Source organism: Haemaphysalis longicornis, unplaced genomic scaffold (assembly GCF_048455015.1).
Source record: "Haemaphysalis longicornis isolate Haplotype H1 unplaced genomic scaffold, Haemaphysalis longicornis Haplotype H1 scaffold_3, whole genome shotgun sequence".
Lineage (NCBI taxonomy): Eukaryota > Metazoa > Arthropoda > Arachnida > Ixodida > Ixodidae > Haemaphysalis > Haemaphysalis longicornis.
In genome coordinates this window covers 3,926,010-3,950,796 of record NW_027526335.1, presented here as the reverse complement: position 1 = coordinate 3,950,796, position 24,787 = coordinate 3,926,010, and the positions used below count along the sequence as shown (strand labels likewise).

The 24,787-nt window shown below is 46.7% G+C and overlaps 1 protein-coding gene across 5 annotated transcripts in view; it reads left to right on the top strand.

The window, feature by feature from the left end:
• Positions 1 to 24,787, top strand: part of Rdl (Resistant to dieldrin) — a 354,036-nt gene that overhangs the window by 95,873 nt on the left and 233,376 nt on the right. For all 5 annotated transcript variants that reach the window (XM_077702173.1, XM_077702176.1, XM_077702174.1 and 2 more), the window contains exon 3: positions 4,241 to 4,308. In XM_077702173.1, the coding sequence (XP_077558299.1) occupies positions 4,241 to 4,308 (68 nt within the window). The remainder of the gene's footprint in view (positions 1 to 4,240; positions 4,309 to 24,787) is intronic.

Genomic DNA, 24,787 nt, shown 5'->3' with positions numbered 1-24,787 from the left:
CAATCCCAAGGCAACCTTCCCTGCACTACTATTCCTTTTTCACATTCGTAGCTTTGTTTTTGCCAAGCGTTACAGTAGGACGAGCGGCGACAAACTGTGCGTGCAGCTACGTACTTGTTCGTGTCCGCAGGAAGCGCCACGTCGCCGCATCTCGCCTTTCCGCTTGTCGTGCAGGCAGTTGCGCGTGTCTACACACCGTCAAGTTATCGTCGTAGTCCGCAGTGTTGAACGAGAAAAGAAATGTTTAGCTTAGGTCGGGGGCTAGGCCAATCTCCATCTGGGTGCGACGTCGATACACCCACTAACCATTCACATGTACTCACTCATGGGGATGGACCAGTGGTCAGCTACCGGCGGAAGCTCAAGGCCTATGGGGCCACTGTAGCATTGCGCCCACTTTCATTTACTTGTCATGATTAGTTGGTGCGCAGTGAAGTTGTGAACATTACGAAATATCCGCCTGCTGTACACACATACACATCTGCGGGGGTAGTAAGTTTACAGAAAAAGGGTTGTAAGTTGTTTTATCGAAACATTCAAAACAACAAATATATCACAATTACCCGCTAAAACGACTCTATTATTACACCGAGCTTTATATACTTTCCTTAATTATACAGTTCAGCATAGATTAGTGTTCTTTTGTCCAGAATTATGTGTTGCTCTGTGTCGTGGGCTCAACACTCGCGCTCGTCATCCACCTTCGCTCAGTAAAATGGCTCATGATTTTTTTTTATTTTCAGTCTTACAGGAAGCCTTCATGGCGCGTCCTTTTAAAGCAGAGCTTTCTACCTCTACCTGCCAGTGGTTCTTTCGCGGCATGCGGGACTATAAACTCCCAACGCGGCAGAGGCGGCCGCGTAGGGCCGAGGGTTTCACTCACTTAGCACACTGTGGATGGCGCGGCGAATGCACCCAGCGTTCCCCGCGCGGAGATGCCTGGTCGCCGGAGGGTGCGTCAGCGGTACCGCTGTGTCTTCTCCTTTAGCGACCATTGTTTTGGGCCTGTTTTGGCGCAGCTTCGCGTCCATTGCGCACTTTCTTCACACGGCTTGATTAACTTGTTCGACAGCACCTCCTGGGTATCCCGGACCTGACAGAATTACGTGGTCCTACGACAAAGATACGTTAAGGACTGCTTTTCAAGGCGGGAAAACAAAATGTATAGACCACATACAGACATGTGGCCGCTAGAGAAACGCTAGTTTTTGCTTACTGCTTTCCACGAATAGGACTCCGTTTTCTAAATTGATGAATACCAGTTCAGTTGTGTTTTAGGATGTATTCAAAAGGCGGAAGCAGCAACTTGTCCTGATGAATAACGATTATAAAACTTCCCTTAGCTTTCTCGCAATTCTGAAACTTACTAAACTAAATAGTTTAAATCGGTATAATTCGGAATCACCAAGCTCCCATGTCGAATTGTTTCGGTGTCTGCGCTTGTGACGCGCAGTGGCGTAGCCCCAAGCTAGCACATCAGGATGGCTAGGTCCCGCGGTCTCACCCTTCGAAAGACGCTACTCTCTATTTTTTTTTTTTTCGCCGACGCACGGCCGAGTTTTTGCGGCGGCGTCCACCGCTTTAGCCTGGCCGTGGCCGACGCTGCTGCGTTCGGGACGCCGCCCCCGTGGATTCCAAGTAACGGGTGGTAGAATCTTTCGTTTAACTCCTTGTAGAGCCACGTGTGTGAATTCAAGTGACGTCGCATGGGCAATTGTTGTGGGTGTTGTTTAAAGCTTTGCTTTCCAACCCCCTTCACAGCGTGGGTTGGAGCCAATTTTTTGCTCATGCGCAGCTTTTTATTGTTTTGTTTTAGCTGTTTATATTCACCCTCCTTGATATTAAACTTTAATTTCTAGACCAGCGGCTGTCCTTGCGTTTCGCTTCCTTTGTCTTTGTTTAAGTTTTCGCGGGTTTCATGCAAGAACAAGCCTATCTGTCCCCTACCACGTGTCTCTCCCCGCCATCGGGCCGCTGTTCCGTTCCGGGCGCTGCTTGCAGAAGGGGGTGATGTTTGACCTATAGCACCGAAGGTCAAAGCTGGTCACGAAGATCAAAGCTGGTCACCCCGCGAAGAGCGTCCGAGGTAGCGTATTGTAGCTTTCGATACAAAAGGCAAAGAATGTGTCTGTGGTAATCTTATTGCACACTTACCGGCAGACTGTCGACTGGTGGCGATCGCTGGTGAGGTCGCTACCCCCGCTTCCGCGGAAGGTGTCCGTCGCGTAGCGCAAACAGCACTTGCTCCTCGGCAGCCATGGAGGGAGAGCCCCCTCAGAGTCGTCGCAAAGTGGGCTTGGGTGCCTGATGACTGCACTGCCAATGCATACTACTTTTGAGGGACGAAAACGAGCTCGAAATTCCTCTTCCGATAATGAAAAATATCTTTCGGGATAGATATATGCCTGCTACGGCTACCGTGAACATGAACCACGACGCAGCAGCCGCCAGCACGAGCGTCACGAGTTCAACTCGGCCGTGCCATAGGAATCCCGAGCTTCCTCCAAGTTTGTCGTGTCAATGAAACACATCCTGCCCGTTCAGACACAATTGTTTTTCACTTTTTCCCTGTTTTGTTGTTTGCCACAAACACTCCCACAGTCCTCCACCGCCACTCAAAGATATCCAGTGTATTCGAGCATACTATGTTGCTAGCGTCCTGAAAGTAAAGCATGACATACAAAAAATACTTCTAAAAAGTTGCGAAACCGTGGACCGGCTTTGAATGTGCGTAAACATGTTAATTGGAAAATTGGAGACACGTTTCAGTACCAAGTTCTTCCTCTTAGGGTTAGTATATCTGTTTTTCCCTCTTTTGCCTTCACCTCGCCTCTCTTCCTCTGCTCTCTGTCTTTGTATCTTTCTCTCTCTCTCTCTCTGTTTCATCATCCTCTATTCCTCCTTCTTTTTTCTTTCTCCTAACCTTCGGGGAGTGGGAGGATGGAGGGGGTGGGGGACGAACACGACCCGACTGCTTAGACACCACTTCCTTTGCGCTGTCTCTGCCACTATAGCAAACACTTTGCTGTAAAGCACGCTTTACAGAGGGGAAGCCCAAGATGAATTGTTGCGATCGTTACTACCACGCAGTTAGTGATACTCAATGTATAGTTCATTATTTGGACATCGACTAAAGGAAACGTGATGACGAAGCTGTGGTGATGTCCGCTCCTTGGGTCCAGACTGTGTATTTAGAATGCGGTTCGGAACACTTCATTTCATTGTAACAAACCTATTTCGCTTCGGAAAACGAAAGCGGGAACCTTCTACCGCACGGAAACTTTATTCTAGAAAATTTTGGGACTCTTCTAAATTAAGTTTTTTTTTTGCTGTCTTTCTTCAGAATTGTTTTTGCGCAGTTCATTTACACGCTTTTTTATATACGTGCACAACGCGGAGAAAAATACAGATGAGTGTCCTTTCCGCTGTGCCGTGTCATTTTCGTTCGCACTCACGACCCGACCAGCCTTTCGATCCTCGTCGCTCGTCTGCTTCCTTTTCAACATTTTCTTCAGTCCGCCAAAGGGCGCAAAGATTGCGATTGCTAACGGACCACGGATGTTATGGCACCTCACCAATTCCGTAATGGCTTCGCCATCTTGGCAATACTGGCCTCCACCTGGCACACGGGGCGGATCTGAAGCCTCGCAAGCGTGTAAACGAAGGCGGGAAAACATAAACATTAAAAATCCGGAAAGCTTTTTCTGCAACCGTGTCTGTGTTTCATGAATTCTGCTAGACTTTCTCTCTGGGTCTTATTGGCTCTGTTTGCTTTGTCTGTGCAGAACGTTGTTGATGCTTACATTTTGTGGCCTAAACCTCCTGACCTTCCCGCCTGGCTTCTGGGCGCTTTTCCTTCCAGATGAACCAGCCAACAAATTATATGATCATTGCTTTCGTTTTATGTATATCGCAATAAGTTGGATGTGTCGCTCGCCCTATTTGTGTATCGCAATATGCATCTGTGGGGGCTCTGAGCCATTTCACTTGAATTACTTAGAATTTTGTGCCAACGAAATATATCTAGTGGACTCCACTAAGCGCACTTACTTTTACTGCCGCATTTTTCAATAAGCTAAACTACCACATAACATACCTCATAATTTTGGGTGCCTGCATCCCTTTTCTCTTGTAGCCGTTTATTTTGTTCTGAATAATCGAATATTTACTCGTGACAATGCAGCCTACAAAATACGGCACTGTGTCTCAGTGCTTTCTCCCGTATTTTTGTCTCACCCAGGCGTTCCAGTGGAAGTCGGCGTCACTATGCAGATCATCAGCATAAGCACAGTCTCTGAAGTACAAATGGTGAGTAGTGCATTTCATTTTTATCCAGGTAGATACGTAGCGTTAAGGTATTGTATCAACAGTCCGCATTTGTGCATTTTTAATAAATCATGGAGCTAATTACTCAAAATTAGGATCTTTAGTTGAAGACAGGCAGCTTGGAACGCGAGTGAAAAAGGCTGTAGTTTCATTTCAAGCGTCCCATTTCAATTCACTTCAAAAGTTGCAGGCCCACACATGGTTGTGATGCTAGCACGCACTTTGCGATCCTCTTCAACGCTGCTCTTACGCTACGCGGAAGTGAGAAGTCTAAAAAAAAAGTATTTTTCCTGTCTCCGTTTCACTTTGTACACTCCCCACCAGCGGCTTCAAACATGCTTGCGCAACATTGCATCAGTGCTGTCAAGACGAGAACTGCGGTGGAAACTCAAAATTAAAGCTAAATTAAACTCTCAAAATTGAGGGGAAATCGTTTACGCAGCCGAACAAAGAAAAGAAAGAAATGTACGGTTTTAGTAATAAAAACCTACAACTGCGGCGATACAGACTGGCACGGGTAAAGAAATTTGAAGAGATAAAGACTAAAATAAGAGGAGATAAAGTGAGATATACAGGGAGTAAGCGCGGTAGGGGGAAATGCCGACGTGTCTAAAAAGCTATTCACAAAAATGTTGTTGAAATCAGTTCTAAAATGCCGTACTTACCGCTTCTATTTCCAGGGCGAAAGATAGGAGGGCGAGTTCTTTCCAGGGCAAAAGATAGCGATGAAGGAGGTGAGGACGAGAGAAATAGAAAGGCGGAAAAGGGGCGCAGTGGCGGAGGCTGGCGTGAGGCGTTAATGGGCCGAAAACACCTCGAAAGCTGCGTATAAGGATGCGCGAGGGCTAATCGTGATGCGTGGGCGTACGGTACGCCATCCCGTGTTTTTTTTTTCTTTTTTTCGCTCACGCTCGCTGTTCTAAGAAAGCCACTTGCTGATGTTGGTGCGCTGTCCCTTCCGTGGTGGGATCCTGGTTGGGTGGCGTCGCTGAGCTAGGAGGCAAGCATCAGTAAGAAAGCGGAATATACAAGAGAAAAAAAGGGTTGCTAAGAACGATTGATTTGCTGGAATGCTCCCTTTAATGCATGTTTCAAAATAGGGAAAGTCAGCCATGGTGAATGCTCGTCACGTATGTGGATACATTAGGGTGCCTTTTATGTTAGTTTTTTGCCCTAAGTTTTCTGAGGTGTTTCTCGGCTCTGAAAGCTAAAACAAATGTCCCCTCCTTCGGAGGTTTGGGTAATGGCAAGTGTTCAGTAACGGGCGAAAGGTAACAGAGCAGGGAAGGGCCCATTGAGAAGGCTTTGCCACGGAACACTATAACTTTGCAGTTGTTGGGCGGGAAGGAGAGGAACATGCAGAAATGGTAATGAAGCGCTTGGTCGTGGTTTATCTTTCCTTGCAGTGGACACCAAAAACCGAGTCTTGTGGCTGCCGGTCTCTTACTCTTACCGCCGATCCAAGCGGTGGAGACGAGGAAGCCTGATTTAAGAGGCGTAACTTCTGCGGCCCATCGTACACACATAACGATCACGTGTTTGGTTGGTGCGCCGAAGAAACTTTCCTCTTGGAAGCCTCGCTCTAGCGAATGGCTTAGAGTTTGTTCCAGCCAGTCAAGTTATTTCAGAAATGTCGTCAATTAGAGAAATTCCGTGTCTCACTTCAACCAGAATGGGCAGCTGCAGGCACTGGGCATTGAACCAACTAATGAGTGTTGAACTGAGGAAAAAACAAGCTACGATATCCAAATGTCTTGTGCGAGTTCTGTGTGAAATAATTCAGGTTAGAGTGGGTTCTGCCTATTTTAAACGGGACATGTAACGCCATACAGGCCCGGTAATTGGGAGTTACCAAACCCGTTCCAGCACTGCGAGAAGTTACTCTTGCAGTTAAGGAATTTTGGATAATGATGCCGGTCTTATGTGGTAATATACCGCAGCATCTGCGCTCTCACGGGTCCCATATAAACATATACCGTACTTTCTCTAGCTTTCACCATCGAGCCATGGTGTCTGGATGTTTCTTACTAAATCTTAATTCGGCAAATGTGTGCTCAGAACACCTGATGTGGGAACGTGTTTGCGGTTTGCGAAAGCAGGAACCATATAATTTCCATTTTTCTGAGCCCTCCTTGGGAAAGGAATGGGGGAAGGGGAGAATCGCTCCCGAAAACAACTACCACCTGGAAACGCGCAAGTAAATGTACGGCGCACGCGATCGCACACGCACAAAGGGTTGCTTTCTGTTCGGAGTACGTGCTGGTGCTCATTTCGGCTCTCACAGATTCTTTCTGTTCCCCCCGCGTAGGCCGTTCAGTCCAATTTGTGTCACAGTCAGCTCCAATCTTTTTTCTACGTCCGGGAACTTGACTTAGCACTTTCGCTTTCTCTCTTCTGCGCATTCCCTCCCCCGTCGACACAAATACTAGGGGCGCGGCTTGTTCGGTTCCGTCGCGCTCACACATAACATACCACGAGTTCGCGGAGCGAGGCGGCGGTCTCGTCACCAACACCGCCAGCCTTGTCGGCAGCGTATGCGCCCACTCGGGCTTGTCGCTTCTCTCCTGTTTTTCCTTTCGGCCCCGGCTTTTTTCTGCCGCTCCCGCGTACTAATTTCCTCTCCTGGCCGTGGCGCCGCACGTGACAGTCTCTTTGCGCCGCATACGTGATGTTGTCGGGACTAGCCACGACGCGCAGGAACTAGCGCGCCTTCCGAGGTTGGCAGGCCAAGGGGGTCGGAAAAGAAATATATACAACTGTACGGGTGAGAGCGAGGCGTACGAGTGCGCGGAGAGAGAGCGGTAGGCGGTGGAGCTGCAGGGACGCGTATCGAAGTCACGTAGTGCGGGAACATTACGCCGCCGCTGCCCAGGTTGGTCGCTGGTGTGGCGGAGTCCCCTTCACCTCGGCTTGGCGGCCATGAACCACATTTTGTCCGCGGCGGAGACCCGCGGCTGTTAATCTGGGCCGCGCATCGCTGGTCGCGAGCGCGGGCACTCCCTCCTCCCCCCCCTTGCCGCCCACTCGTCCCAGGGGCGCCTAGTCTCTGGGCCTGGCTGCTGGCGGCACGCGAACACCGTCGTCAATCGATTCACTGCCACCACCACCGCTGTCGTGCCGGGCAACTTAGCCAGCGAGTGTACGTGCGACGGCGATGCGCGTTCTTCCGTAGGGGGCCACGCTTGTGGTATGGCCGCGCATCGGCCACGTTCGGTCTCTGGCGGCGCAATGTTTGGGTACGACGGCCCAGTGTGGTCAGCGGTGTTCGTAAATTACGTCATAGCGAGATTGTGCGCTGTTACAAAGAGCCTCCCCACGTCCCGAAGCCACATATTCGTATCAGGAGATCGTGTTTTAATCGATTATTATACGGTTGCGTCAGTTTTATGTATTTCGAGATATCTCAGGGTGGAGCAACTTTTAAGAGTGATGGGAAAATGGATTACGGATAGCGGCAAAGTTTACTCAACAGGGAGAGGGCTGGGTGGCAAGTATGTTGTCTTTCTCTCAAGGTGTAAATCTTCAAATAAGCCCATAAAAAAAAAGCATGGTGGGGATGATAGAGAAAGATTGGCGCTGATATCGACACCGAATGTCACCTTCAAAGATCTCCTTATTGAGGCCCATTTCTTTGTTTTAGCCAAACGACATATATTATCCCGAACAGTTACCGCCCCCCTTTCTGACAGTTTCTTCTCGCAGACTTGACTTCAGCTGTAAGCCCTTGAAGGTCATGGGGTAAGGAAAAACTACAAGAATAGTTATTTTGTTATGGTCCCCTTTCGCCAAAGTACCGCGGGTGAAGAAAAAAGGTTTTGCATCTGTGGACAAGCTATCATGGTTTAAAATAACTACAAATGATACACAAAACAAGAACTAATATACAACATGATTTATGAATGGGGCGTTATGCGTTACTAACCTCTGATGGACGTAAGAGACAAATACATAGTCTTGAATTTTACGCCAGACACAAAGCCTTGCGGAAAACGTGAGTTCTAAAAGACAGAATGAGAGCTGAATGAACGCACTGTCGATTATTTAAAAACCGGAGAAACTAATGAAAAGTGCGGAATGTTAAGATGTGTGTGAATGCATATTTTTCGAATCTCTTCATAACGTCGATGGCAGCTGCATTCCATTCCGGCACAAATATGTAATAACGCTGTTTCGACAAAACTTTGTAAAGGGGCTAGAAGGGAAGGGAAGGGAAGGGAAGCACTTCTTCAATGAAGCTCTTTAAATTCGTATTAACGGATCGCTTAGACAAGAAGGGCTGCCAGCAACACCTGAAATCAGCGCAGGCAGCGATGTCCGCCCTCTTCTTGCGATGCCTGCCGCTTGGTCGGCGATTTAATTTTTGACGGTTTCCTGATACCATACCTTATTAAGTACTTCTGGTACTATAGATCGCTCATGCAGCTGCTCGTAAAGTATCGATAAACGCTGCGGTCTTTCCCGACAAGCACCAGAAGACAACACTTTAAGGAAGGAACAAAAGACATGTTCTCAACAAGTCAAGACAAACACTATCATCCGCCCCACAATACTCCATGTGATACAGTCTGTGATCTACATCCCACGAGCAGGCTATTGGGTCCACCGGGAAACTTATGTCGCATAGAATGGGCCTGCCAGCAAAACAAATAAACTCATTTTCAGCCACACGATGGAGTAGTCGGGATGGCGAGCTGGCCAGCTTCATGTCGCCCAGGCAGCTACGGCGAGTCTGACGGGTGAAGGCCGAGGCGAAATTCAACGGAGTCCTGGACTGAGCACCCTGCTCACCCCAAAGAATTACTATTACTCGACAGCATTGGTTGACTCGGTAGGTCAAATACCCGGCTTCGTAACGGAGAGTTGGCAGAAAAAGTGGACATCGACGCAAAGCCAATACAATTAAATTAATTTGGCTAGAAAAAAAATTGGTAAGTCTAGGTCTGGACAGGAATCGCAACCAGGGCCTTCGGAATGCGAGACGAGCACGCATCCCCGACACCCATAACTAAAGGTGTGCCTATTTAATGCGTTCTGGCCTTCGGCGTGAAAATGTGTGTTAGAAACATGCAATAGGACATACCTGACTACTTTGAGCATGCTAATTACAGAAGAATCAATTAGGCGAGCAGAAAAGTCAGCTTCCGCTAAGTTTCCTCCGTGCTTGCCGATGCCGACGCAGGTATGGGCGGACTTAATGTTAGTAACGCCATCATGACGTATCTACTGAAACCTGCGATCACACGGCTCTGCCCCAAGAGATGGCGCGCGAGCAGTATGGACGCGAGTATACGCCATCCTGACGTTAGGCACAATATTCCAGCGTCGTTAACCGGTACCCGCTGCTTGACGCACTCGGTCAGGGTCGCCGTAACGGCTACTTACAGAGGCGTTCGGGGTGTACCTCTAGCTTTGATGAAATCATATTTAGACGACAAATATCAGTATGTGCACATTGGCAACCATCGATATTCGCTATTGTCTATATTAAAAGCTGTTCCCCAGGGAAGTGTTTTGGGCCCTCTTATGTTCAATATTTATATAAATAGCATAGTAAATATTGATAAAACGGCGAAATTCAATATTTACGCGGACGACAGTACCATCTTACTTTCAGGTTCCGACAGCAACGATTTAGGGGTAGAATGCAATATTCTGATTTCTGAACTAATCCACTGGTCCTTATGTCATCGCATTAGTATTAACCCAGCAAAAACTAAGGTAATGGTTTTCCGAGGGAGAAATAAAATAGTCACGTTAGACGTCCCTATTACGTGTTCAGGGCAGAAAATTGAAATTGTTGAAAAATACAAAACCTTAGTTGTAACTTTTTCCTCGACGCTTGCATGGGATTCTCATGTCGAGAACCGTTGCAAACGACTGTCTTCAGCAGCCGGCGCTTTGTCACGTTGTCGTGCCCTACTTCCAACAAAAATCAGACAGATTTCAAATGCGTTGTTCGCATCTCATGTAAGCTATTGCAGTTTTGTCTGGCTAACTACTACTGAATCAAATATCAGTCAGACTTTTCTTTTACAGAAAAAGGCTGTCCGTCACATGGGTAGTCTGGATTATTTGGCCCCCTACACTACAACACTTTAGCACGTATAAGATTGTCACGGCTGAGAATATGTACAATTCTCGTATCTTACGATCATTTTTCAGGTGTTCACCAACGTTCACACAGTTTTTGACAGCTTCTTCCGTAATACAACGACAGCTTCTTCCGTAATACAACACAGCAACCATCCTGTTAACACGCGAGACAGTAATATTTGGCAAATTCCTTGTTTTCATAGAGAGTACAAAAATCAATGCTGGAACATAACCTGCCTTATATTTTGAATAAATTTGGAACACTATGCAATCCTTCCTTAAAGGAACTAATGGCATACATGCTTGAAGCGCTTTTACATTTCTCCTATGTATAACATGCATGCCAATTGTCAATTGCGCACGCAGTGCTGATTGGTATATTGTTCTTTGCTGCCTTGTACTGGCTGTCTGGGCCCCGTCAAGCTGTCCCCACAACTTATAGCCCAGGCAACCAACCAGTAGTATCTGGTGAATAAAATGAATTGAAATGAATTGAATTACGCCTAGATTGTGGGCTAACAAGGGCGAGAGGCCAAGGTTATCAGTCATAGTGACGGATTAGAGAAATATGCGAAGTGAAAATGATGATGATAATGATAATTAGGACACGTTGGATAATTTTTTTCTGCAAACACATCGGCTGATGCGAAATTAGCTAAGCCTGGCACACAACATCAAATAACAGCTAACACGTTTCAAAACATTTCCAACACGCAAGAATGGTGCGCCTCATCAGACGCTAACTGAAGCCTAGCGTGGGAAAAAAAAATGAGTTACACGGAGTAGAACAAGCCGGCGAGACAAGGTTTGTGCTTGTCTACTCGCGGATTGCCTGGGAAAAGGACCTCAGCGAATGTCCGGGGTGGGCAGCCTGGGCTAGCGGACCCAGGGGGACGACTGCAGTGGAACACAGCCCGGACCCTTCACTGGCGGGCCAGCGATCCAAGCTAGAGCCGTTGTCATAATGCACTCACAGCGCCACGCGGCACATGTGCGCTTTCCCTGGCCCCTTCAGCATTAGGCGCATCTGCCTTCTAACAGGTGCAACCTCGGTTTACTAAACCTGAGGATGATTTGATTCTCCTTCCCTAAGATTCATCTCCCCTTTAATTTCCCTCCCTGAGTGATTCCTGGGCAACGTGCACGCAGTCATAATGCAAGGGGCATGCAGGCTCACCCCAGCGGCGAATAGGAAAGACGGTCCTGCTGCGTTATATGCGCGAGGAACAAACGCATCACAATTTTCTAATTCGGAACAATGTCCGAAAACCGCACGCATTCAAGAAAATATTTCCCAAGAAAAGAGAAAACTGCAGGCACAATTTTGTTCGGCAACCTGCCAGAGTAATTTGGGTGAGCACGGTCAGCACCAGAGTCCACTGACTCTGGTGGTGCATAATGTCAGAAATGGGGTACAGGACCAGAAAACGCGATTCTTTTTTTGCCTATTTCCGCACTCTGAGTTCTATATTCCCTCAAAAATGCCATTGAGATCATTACTTCCAATTCATAACTTTATTCAGGAAAAAAGGTAAAGGCCCGGGCCGGGGGGAATCGGGTGCATGGCGCATCGGTAAACGCCGGTGTCAAGGTTGCGGTAAGAGGGGCCGTGGCGTTGCACAGCCACAAAATATTAATAGAAGCGCTTGCCTTAAGCTTACCTAATCAATTTGCGTAATGGTTAAGATCGATGTATGCTGATCTTGTGTCCCTTTAACAGCCACTGCTTCGTGCGTCGGCATTGAGCAGGAGTTGCGCAAGTTACTGTCGGGGACAGTTACGTGATGCGCTGCCAAAGCATCGAGGAACACGCAGAGAGTAAAGAACAAAAAATAATTTCTCTGGCGTTGAGTGCTAGTCGAGAATATAGTTAGAATGTGTGTCTATGTTCAAATTATTTGAACGCATAATGATGACGTTTGTCTTCCGTTACAATTTTGGTGACGACAAGAATTAAAGATGACGTGAGGCGCAATTACAGATACATTCTTTGCCCCTCAGTGTCAAGTAATTCTCACTGCGTGCATTTAGGTGTTCCAGAATAAAAGGAGACTTATTTCAGGCGTCATAGAAACTGTCAGTAACTCACTTGAAATGGTCTGGAAAAGCCTCAAACCTTTACTTGATTTATTGTCAGATCTAAGACGCGATTGGCTCATTCGAGTATTCAGGATAATACTAACCCCTGTGATGGCCTTCCCTGCTTTAAATTGTTGGGGAGTGGTGTCTGCATTGTCGCCAGTAATACGAACGTTGGAGAGTAAAATCTACAAGTTGTCCTCGTCGGTGCGGAAGGAAAAATACAGCGCAAATGTTTGCACAAGTTTGAAGTAATTCTACTTTCACCACAGCATCGCGTCTTCCTGTTTTCGTGCCGAACTACGGTGCACCTGGCTCGTCGCTATGAATATTCATTGCTCGTTTAAGAAAATGAGATTGCGTTAAGCTGTTTCAACAAAACCTTCTTTTATTCATGATGACTTTTTTTTATTCATCAGCAGATCCTTCCACATTTTGGATGGTGCGCGTTGAACACCAAGCTAAATAGACCAAAAATTTTAAATCTTTAAGCAAGCCATATCGGTGTCCTTGTTTTAAAAAATTACTAAATCGTGCCATATTTTTGATAGCGGAGCGAAACTCTTAGCTTAGCATACCTTACAGAAATATTGAAAAGAACTTGCGGATTCACAAACAGTGGACTGTACTGAAACTCCGACTTTAATGCATCAACTTTTATTCGCAGTTCGGACCACTTTTGGGCAATTTGCAGGCAGCGGCGGCACTAGTTGGCGATTATTTGGGGAATAATAAAGGATCGTGGGCTTCTTTGGAAGCACAAGAAGTGTTACAAGGGCTCGGAGAACTAGTTGTCCACCAATGCATAGGCGTCCTTTCCCAGCTGCTCTGCAGTACACCGGGCCTCGGTCACGGTGGCTTTGCTGCTACGCGATAATACATTGCTGCGGCAATAGTATACGAGGGGCGGTGTAAGCAGTCTGATACCAAAGTGTCAAGGTTCCATGTATACCTAAAGAAATGGCATAGACCGAGTTCTTTTGAATTCGGCTTCACTGCTACAAATGAAATTTTTGCTAGGAAGACATTTTGCAGGGGGCAATATAAGCTGCCACATATCGAAGAATGTCGGCCTCATGTATCCCTATCAAATGCTTTAAACCTGGGTCTCGTAAAGTCGGCTTCACCTTTATACTCAGATGCATTGCCAGCAAGTCGTGTCAAACGTCTTTCGTTGTTTTTAGTACGAAACCATAGTAGTTGTTCTCGGTAAATTTCGCGTGAACGTGTACATTCAGTGAAGGCTCAGTTGTGAGGCCTTCCGTATTTTCCGCTGTGTGGCTCGCTTGGATAAAGGTTGGTGCGCCGTAAAGGCATGCAGCAACTGGGTACGCGCCAGCAAGCCTGATGTAGAGCCATCGCATACCTTTGAGGCGTAACTTGTCGCTACGAGGTTTAACGTCGTCAACCAGTACGCGTACCTTGAAGGGACCATGCAGACAAAATATGAGTTTGTTTCATTCGAAATATTTAATATTTTCTAGTGCCTTCGGCCCTTGTCCGGCACTGCCGCAAATGATGCTGTATTCACTTGGCAATTAAACATTTAGGCCAAATTTTATGTTTTCGTGGCGTCAAAAATGACGCATCCAGAGCAGGGACTTAGGACTAAAGATAGCCCGCTAACCAGTGCTACTACCACCTCACAGGTGGCCGCCTGGTTATCTTGCTTATCGCCCACTTTCATAAATGGCGCTGTAATACCGCTGAAGGGCCAGTGCTCGCACTTCGCTTCTAGCCGGACCTATATACCTGCCATATTTTTATTAGGGTTCATACTAGTCATTTCCTAAAGCGTAAGCTATTGCTCGACGAGCATTGTCATACAAGTGAGCGTGCCGCTTATGTCAGTTGGTCAGTGTTGTGTCAGACAAGTCCAACGTGTCCGACGGCTGTGCCAGGCAGTGTCTGTCAGTCGTGGAAGTGCCGCACTAACTGCTTCGGTGTTAACGTGTTTGCTCGTAACTTTAAATGTTCACCCCACAATTGTTACTGCTATAAAAATAATGTTCCCTAAATTTAAGCGCAAATACCTCTTTAGGCAAGCTTATAAGCCCTGCCTAATTTGCGTTTGTTTTTGCGGCCTCAGACAATCGCACAGCTGGGCATGTTACATCGTAGGTTCTCTTGCGGGGAACGAGCTAGTGGGTAGCATGACCATTCCATTTTTTCTTAATTATGTAGGCTATTTGAGCGAAGTTTACGTCAAAAGTGGTGTGAGTATGATTTTAACGCCGCAATCTTTCGAATGAACCAAACTTGTGTTTTGTCTGCATGGCCCGTTTAACGTACAATGAGGTTGACATTCTTTGGCGCGGGATAAGGCCAGACTCATTGGTGTCCTGGACAAGAGACCCCACCCATCAGCGACACCAACAGCCCTGTGTTTCAGTAACGCAGTGTCTAGAGTGCCGTCTGACGGCACTCTAGCTCAGAGCTAGAGACCAATTTTTAAAACTAAGCTGGCAGAACCCAGAACGTCTGCTGCCGTAGTATATAGTTCCGTCTTAGCTTCCTAATACCAAGGGTGGTGGTTCGAGTCCGGCTTTTGTATCCTTTATTTTTTTACATCCTGATCTTCAATTGTAATTTTCATGGCTTAGGTTAGCTTTCGGTGTTTTAAATGATTCCTTTCTGTTCGTTAAGATGTTATGTTATGTAAGGTCACATTACATCAAGGAGAGCAGAGTAATGCCAGACCGGACATATTTATTGAGGAAAGCAGGCCGACGTCGGTTTTGTGGAGTGCTTATAGTACTGCCGGACAGCACCCTAGACACAGCCTTTCAATAAAAGTTCATTCATTCATTCATTCATTTATTCAACGTTAACCGTAAACGTAGGACGTGAGGCCTAACTACATGCTTCGAGGTCTAACGTTGTCAACCTGTACGCGCTGGAAAATGTGATTATTGTATTCATTGTACGTTAAGCTGCGGTCACCGGTTGGGATGGCAAAACTTCAACTGAAATGTTGGGCCTAAGCTACAACGCATATCCGACAGCTGTTGGTGTACATACAACAAAAGTATACATACCCACAGAGTACCACATACATGCTGTAAGGTATTGGACTACGCTGTATGAGCAGCAATGTGCGCTGCTTTCGCACGCATCACAGTTATTCTTATTAAGGATACAATTTTCTATAGTACTTGCCAAAGAACGCTGTCAAATCAGAAGGAACAATGTCTAAGACCGGCGTTTGCACCGAACTGTCATGGAAGTCGGAACCATCGTCACAGGGGTGCCTAGTTGACGGCGCTTTTGTTTGCATGAGGAGGTGATCACTTCGTTTCAGTCAAATCACTTATTAATGAAGCAAGCGCACAACTTCCGTCCCGTGCGACATACAGCGCTTTGGGCTCGTTAAACAATATACACACAAAAATATATGGACGGCAAACTGGTGTCAAAGGAGAAAGCTCATGCTAGGTGACTCGGCATTGCACATCAAATTTGTGGACAGCTGCCTTGCCCAAAAAACTTTGTGTCCACTCCAAAATCACCCGCCACAAATAAAAATACGGTATTCAATGCAGTCCTTGGCAGTAAAGTGACCTGTATATTCTGCTTACGCAACGGGTAGCACTTCTCGCTGCCTTTAGACTATATATGTATATCTCGTTATAACAGAGAGACAAAAAACGACAAAGGGCTGTCAAGTTCTCTTTTCTTGAATATCATTTTTTATTTGCACCCAGAGTAATCATCTCGTATTCTAATTTCTGTACCTCATCATAGTACGATGAAACAGCAGGCAAAATGCAACAACTCTCTGAGGTCGGCCCTACAACTGCTCACTATATCGTTATAAAAAGCGCCATGACAACGAGACAAAACAACATGAAAGGGCAGTAAAACCGATTAGTGTGATAGAACTCGAACCTAATAGCTAGGGTATTATGCTATGCTTATAATCATCCTGCATAATAGCTATGCTTATAATAGCTATGCTTACAATCATCCTGCACTGAATCGCGAAAAAAGCAAATGTCCTCGTTCTAAGATCAGTATGTTTCCAACAGTTCTCCCTTATCGTGGCCTTTCTTAGAACGTATCATAAGTTTCTATTTGATTCGCTCATTTTCAAACAACCTTCGAGCTCCTCAGCACCATAACAGTTTTTAAAGACGACATTTTGTGCATTGGTCTCATTCGTCTTCAAAGCTGCAAACGCGAACTGCTATTTTAAGGGCATGCTGTCCCCGATTTGATTTCTTCATTTGCCAGTGATGCCTCGCTTATCTCAACAGTTGTTTGCACAGACAGTTGCCCCAGTACTAACCGCTATCACTGCCCTGCAATCACTCAATCGAAGTCGTTACTTCGAGCACAGTGGACATGGTTAATTATGAGTAGAATTCGACATGGTATAGGTAGTTCCGCATCTAGTGCTATTGATCTTTGTCGACGCCAGCTTACTGGCCGGGGACCGAAGACACATCTCAGCGTTTTTTATATGCCTCCTTGATATGTTGTACTTACTTTTATAATTAAGTCTGCTTAATGAAGAGTAAATAAAATAACGACGCCACTACTATACTGTCGCTTAAACATATCCAGTTTATCGCTCCTAAATTTATTATATTAAAGCACAAGAGAGCCAAGTTGAATTGATTGGCCTAAGCGCATAAGCCGTAATTATAGTCTTCCTTGAGGACGCAGTCCGCCTAGCCGCTGGTATTAGGCCGCTACCCAGGTCGCAGCGGAAGGACCCGGTGGTATTAACGCTGCTGGTGATGGGTAGTCCGCATAGATGGACAAGAGAGACCAAGAGTTTGTACCCAGCAGCAGACCCCCACAACCTCTTTGTAAATCCCTAATTTATTGTCCATTCCACTCACATAAGTTGGTATTCATTAAGCATTTCGGTATCAGGCAGCGCTACCTACCACGCCAGACAGTACACGTCAGGTGCTTCAAAAGTGCCTTTGTCAACTCGGTCCTTGATTTCCGTTCATCGAAGCTAAAGGGAAGCATGGCCACCACGTCTATAAACACGTGCTGAAGCCGAATATCATGAATGATGGTTGCAAGAGGCTGCGTGCGATTGTGTCATTCCCCAGTCCCCTGTGTATCGCCATTATCTCGTTCGTCCTCTGATGGCATTAAAAAAGAGGAAGACAATAAGGATTACATTGCACAGGGCAGTCATGTGCGTTGTTTAGACCGAAATTAATGCTTTCTTTATGATGTTCGTGTTTCTTGACTTGAACATGTATTGGCGTTACTGTTGCGCCCTTAGAGCTTTCCTTGCACTTCCTATTGCCAAAGCATTGAATCAATGATATCTTAGCATCCCGTACGCCTCTGTCCCTAAAGGGATATATTAGGAAGGCATACAAGCATAGCTTTGCGTATGAAGAGATACGGTCGGTGCCACAAGACCAAACTCACAAAATATTTTTCAGCTACCTTCGCGGCTATTTTGTGCGCATAAAAAGAATCTATTGTTCTTATCAGCCCCAAATCTTCATGTGCCAGGCGAACACACAAGCGCACTAAGGATTCCGCCCGTACGCCGTTTAGCGCGCATCATCAAACGTCTTGCGCATCTCTTTCCTATTAATCTGCCTTTTCACAAGTACGTCTTTACGGGCCAAGAACCGCACGTGATCATACTTCATTCCCTGCAACCTCACTTTCGTCGACCCGACTGCGCAGTCAGAGTTGCCCTGTCTACCTTAGTGCACGTACTCGTAAGCATAAACTGCTAGTGTTATTCAGTGAATAGCCCGTCAGTTCGGTCTGCCACTGGCTATTCATTCGCCCGCTGCCTGGACATCGTCATCTTCCTCATCATCAGTATACTAATCGCTGTCGTCGTCGTAGGCAAAAGACACTGTCCAGTACACGACCAGGATGGTTGGACCTCTCTCCTAGCCATCTGATTTCTTCGTCTCACCAACCCATGAGGAGAATTGTCTCTCTCTACATCTAGTCCCCTCCCCAAAAGCCCATATAAGTCACTCAAGTCTGAGCATTTTGACTTGCCTTCGGTTCTTTGTCCACTCGTAGAGCTGCCTAAACTTCGGGATGCAGTGCGTCGCCCTATATTCTGCATCTGCACTTTTGCTACTTGACTCTTATTTTCGTTTTTGTTTTCGTGGTGATCTGTCAAGCGTGATAGTACACTGGGGTTGTAACAACAGCTGCAGCATCTGAAAGCATCGCGTATACCGCATTGTAAATAGACTAGTTCCCACACACTTTAAAGCGACGCTTTCTATGCTTCATTGATGGTGCCATTCGCCCGATCAAAACGCACTGTGGGAAAACCAACTTTACCTGTGGGTTTCACAAAGCGATGGCGATGATAAGCGAACGCACATGAAGCGCCTCAAGAATAAAAAAACAACGCTTTCCTTCGGGCGGTATCGAACCTGGGCCCCTCGCGCTGTAAAGCCCAAGTGTATCCCATTGCGCCATTCCGAAAACATCGAAACAATTTGAATGTAAAGTCGTGATCTCCCTGATGGCGACCATCCTGTCATCAAAGCTCTGCGATCCCTTACAACCCCAACCACAGCGAACGAATCTCTCACGAGAAAGCTGAGCGTTTCAACCATCGTTGTCGCCAGAACAAGAGGCGTTAGTTTTTTCCTTTGATTTAAATCGCCGTTGGTGAACGCGTCCAACATCAAGCATCACCACAGTGCTTTCGTTCCACTTCCACCGCCAGGCTACTTAAGCACCGGACAAACGCGCGCATCGCGTGCTTGTCCGCTATAACCCGTGACGGCCAACTACGCAGCGCAGAAAAGGCCGCGGCGTCATCGCAGCACCGGCAATAGCTGCGGTATGGAGCATGCATCGTGTCAAGTTGGAATGCGTACTCAGGGTGCGCCCTGCATGCATGCGTCTTGGGGACGAGAACACCCGTTTCTTCTCCACTCCCGGTAATGCCCCGACACACAGAAGCGGTCCAGCCGAGTATGCGTGTCCGAGGGCAGGCGACTACGCCCGCCGCTCCTGGGCAGACGCCCCAAGGCCGTCGGGGGCCAAATCCTTCTCGATGGCTTTTCGCGCGAGTAAAGGGCGTCATCCTCGCATCACGACAGACTCCTTGGGTGTCGTCCCTCGGTGTCTTCCTTGCTTCTACCTTGCCCCTCATTCCCTTTACGTTTGAACGTGTTTCCTCTCCCTCCGCACCATCTGTGTACCTAGGACTTCGCTCCCTTCTCTTCTTCCTTGATGTGTGCCTCTTTGTTTCCCGTCTCTTCGAGCTCTCCGTCCACGTGCGCCGGTTGTGTCTCTGTACATTGGCCCCTTTCTTATCTTTTTTTACCTGCCTCTTGTGTTCTCGTTGCGCCTGTGTTTCCCAGGTAGAGGCGATCGGCGCCGGTAGCCGCGTACTGACGGGCAAGCACGCTAGACCTGGCTCGCACGAACCTTATTGATTGCGGTCGCCGACGCGACTGCATCGTCGCCACTGAATTTGTGCCCGTTTTCTATCCGTGTCAAGGGCAGATAGCCTGTCTGCAAGCTCCCTTCCTCCCTTTCCCGCTGCCCCCGCACCGTCCCTTTACTACGACGCAGCCGTGTATGCAGCCGGCATGGCGTTTTCTACGGGGTCCCTTTGGTTCCTGCTGTTTGGTCCTTGTTGGGCGCTCGATACGCACGCTAGCTAGGGATTCTGTCCTCGGTTTTATTTCTTTTCCCTCTTGTTCAACGATCGCCTGTCATTCGACGTACATTCAGTAGCTTTTAACTCTTTCGCCCCCTTCTCCATTTCCAGCCCCTCAATCACAGAGGTACACGTCAGCGCGTACTACTGCTCTATTTTTTTTTTCTCTTTCCTTCTGTCTAGTCCTGTCTCTACCTAATTGCCGGTACCAGGCGGCAATTCCAGTCGCTCACGCTGCTTTATCTTTTTTTATCGCTTGGCAATCGAATCATACATAGGGGCAAGTCCATATTCGGAAAGCTTATGTTAAGAACCTGCACCCAGATAATTTTCTTTTCTTGTTATTTTCTTTAGATGTTACACACCTTGGACAAGAAAGACAACGGGACCATTATGAACCTATACCAACAAGACCAACTCGCAGTTCTTCTAAATCACACACCCACGCATATATATATATATATATATATATATATATATATATATATATATATATATATATATATATATACAGGGTGTCCCAGCTATCATGCACCAAGATTTAAAAAAAGAGTAAAGGCGTAACTCGAAGAAAACCTAGTGCTTAATGTTTGCAGTACTGTAAAGAAGCGGAGAGTAATTTTTTCGTTAATGAGACTTTATTAACTAATTGTAATTAATTATCTAACTCGAGAAATACTGTCCTAATCACTAAAGTGTCAATGAGGCACTTGTAGGTAACCACGAGGGGCATCTAACTGCAGTATTTTCAGCGATGAACTAATTGCGTACACATTTATTCTGACGGATAAAGGAAACCCGCGAAATATGAAAAATACCACGTGACGGAGCCTCTGCGCGCACCGTAAAGCAACGCCCTCAAACAGGCTGCCTCTGAGTTAGCCAGAATGAAATAGACAAAAGAAAGAAAGAAGAAATCGCGACCGAGTTTGTTCCTTATCTGCACACACGTCCCGGGAATCTTGCTGCTGCTGCTCCTTCCATGCATGCTATTATCAAGGTGATGCGCTGTCTCTTCGGGCGGGTAACACGCGAAGCAGTTGCTTTCAATCAGCTTTGTTTGGGGACGCTGGTTTACAATGCGCGCGTAAGCGTCGTCACGTGGTATTTTTCATATTTCGCGGGTTTCCTTTATCAGTCAGAATAAATGAATACGCAATTAGTTCGTCGCTGAAAATAGCGCAGTTAGATGCCCCTCGTGGTTACCTACAAGTGCCTCATTGACACTTTAGTTATTAGGACAGGATTTCTCGAGTTAGATAATTAATTACAATTAATTAATTAAGTCTTATTAACGAAAAAATTACTCTCCGCTTCTTCATAGTACTGCAAACATTATGCACTAGGTTTTCTTCGAGTTACGCTATTTCTCTTTTTTTAAATCTTGGTGCATGATAGCTGGGACACCCTGTATAGGGAGTAGTAGTACTTTGAAGATGGTAGAGAACACAAGAGAAGAAAAACTTCGAACAAGGTAAAAGCACGATTGTGGCCTACGTTTCAGCAAAGAGAACTTGCTTTCCTCAGGGCCGAGGAAAGCAAGTTCTCTTTGCTGAAACGTAGGCCACAATCGTGCTTTTACCTTGTTCGAAGTTTTTCTTCTCTTGTATATATATATATATATATATATATATATATATATATATATATATATATATATATATAAAATGCCCGCTAGGTGGGATCCGAACCCACGACCCCCAGAATACCAGTCCGGTGCGATAACCACTACGCTACCGGCGGGGATATTTCTCTCCTGGGTCGTGGATTCGGATCCCACCTGGCGGGCATTTTTTCTCCAATTTCTTTCTTTCCAAATACTTTATCTGTTTCTATGACCTACTATATCCTCCTTTTTGCTTTCCGTGGTTTTCTTGACTGCCAACCCTTATTTCTGTCCTATTTTCAACGAGCCCCTCATTTCCTATTCTGATTTGCTACATGCATAGCGAGGGCCTCTGTTCTGGCAGTCTTGGTGCCATAGGGAGCTTAAGTTCAACGCTGGTCGACCACTCTCGACATGTCGTAGACACACGAGTCACGGCCCGGGGGTTAAAAAGAAGGTCCCCTTCACCCCGAGAAGTCGGAGTGGCGTAGGCTACCACCCCCAAGCACAGGAAAAAAAACTTACATTGACGTAAATACCCCAGAAAGTGGAGGGGAAAAATAGCCCCGCCGGTAGCGTAGTGGTTACCGCACCAGACCGGTATTCTGGATGTCGTGGGTTCGGATGCCACCTGGCGGGCATTTTGTCTCCACTTTCTTTCCGAATTCTTTATCTGTTTCTATGACCTACTATATCCTCCCCTTTGCTTTCCGAGGTTTTCTTGACTGCCAACCCTTATTTCTGTATTATATATATATATATATATATATATATATATATATATATATATATATATATATATATATATATATATATATATAGCGCATCAGAATAGGAAATGAGGGGCTCGTAGAAAATAACACAGAAATAAGGGTTGGCAGTCAAGAAAACCTCGGAAAGCAAAGGGGAGGTTGTGGTAGGTCATTGAAACAGATACAGAATTTGGAAAGAAAGAAAGAAAGCGGAGAAAAAATTCCCGCCAGGTGGGATCCGAACCCACGACCTTCAGAATACCGGTCTGGTGCGATAACCACTACGCTACCGGCGGGGCAATGCCCCCCCCCCCCTTCGCTTCCTGGGGTATTTATTTCGATGTAATTTTTTCCTGTGCTTGGGGGTGGTAGCTAGCGCCACTCTGACTTCTCGGGGTGAAGGGGACCTTCTTTTTAGTCCCCGCGCCGTGACTCGAGCGTCTACGACATGTCGAGAGTGGTCAACCTGCGTTGAACCCTCTTAAGCTCCCTATGGCACCAAGACTGCCAGAATGCCAGAACAGAGGCCCTTGCTATGCGTGGGTTCGGATCCCACCTGGCGGGCATTTTTTCTCCGCTTTCTTTCTTTCTTTCCAAATTGTGGTCCTGCCTGGAAGAAACCTTAGGCAGCGATCACTACATCATCCAACTTCAAATCCCACACCGCAAAAACAATCAGCAGCGAATCGGCAAGGCCAGACTGACAGACTGGAAAAAATTTCGTGAAAACTCCCCCACCGATCCCATCGACGATATAGAAGAATGGACCGCACAGCTCCTCACAGAAGCCTCGAAACATACCAAAGAGTTAGCGCTAACTGAAGATAACCCAGCCATTGATGCCCACCTGTTACACCTCTGGGAAGCCCGAAACGGACTCCTTAAACGATGGAGAAAACGCAAGACAAACCGTAAGCTCCGGATTCGCATCGCCAGACTCACGGTCGAAGCAGAAACTTACGCTCGTAATTTAAGTCAACGAAACTGGTCGGAGTTTTGCAATAAACTTCAAGGAACCCTGGGAACCCGTCGCACCTGGCATCTTCTCCGCTCCCTCATGGGAACAAAAGAATCCAAATCGACGACGGCGCATCAACTACGTAGACTGATACACAACCATCCGGGCACTGAGCAAGACCTCATACAAGAACCAGAGAAACCCCTCAAAGCAACATCGGCAAACCAAACGCAAGTTATCCCACCAGACACCGGTACCCCCAATCTAGAGTTAGATGAACCTTTTTCAATAGCCGAAATGGAAGCCGCAGTGCGTAACCTCACAAGAAACATCACTCCAGGAAAAGACCAAATTCCGAACGAACTACTTGGCAAGCTCGACCCAATAGCCCTCGAAAGCCTACTACAGTACATCAACAATCAATGGACATCTGGCTCCCTACCACCACAATGGAAACACGCAGAAATAACCCTTATACCTAAGCCGGGAAAACCTCTGAATACAAAAAATTTGCGACCCATCTCATTAACCTCATGTGTTGGAAAACTCCTAGAACACATTGTCCACAACCGACTTTTACCCCACATAGAGGACAACGGTTACTTCCCGAATACGATGTATGGATTCCGCTCACATCTCTCACCCCAAGATGTTCTACTTCAACTGAAAGAAGATATCATTGACAAACTTACCAATCACCACAAATTCTCGATCCTGGCTCTAAACATCAAAGGAGCATTTGACAACATCACTCATCAAGCAATCCTACAAGGTCTCGCCTCTACTAACTGCGGCCAACGTCTCTACGACTACGTTGCCTCATTCTTAACCAATCGCACTGCAACAGTGGGAATCGGGCACCTCCGATCCGACGTTTTCCAAACTATGGCTAAAGGAACCCCCCAAGGCTCAGTGATATCTCCATTACTGTTCAACATCGGCATGAAAGATCTACCTCCTCTGTTGACAACTATCCCCAACCTGAGGACACGCCCTATACGCCGACGATCTGACACTCTGGACTCCTACGGGCTCCATAGGTGACCAACAAGACGCCCTCCAAAGTGCCATCCAAGTAGTACAACAATACCTGCAAGCCCGGGGATTGGAATGTGCCCCCGAAAAATCCGCCTTACTTACACTGGAAACGAACACCTAAACAGCGCGCCAACTCTATACCGGATCCTGAACTCAGCATCAATAATCAACCCGTTCTTAACGTCCCCCACCTCCGAATACTGGGGCTCACTATTCCCAAAGACGGGTCGGGTGCCCAAACAATTTTGCCACTCCAACGTACTCTCTCACAATTAATGCATCTTATCCATCGAGTTTCTCATCGA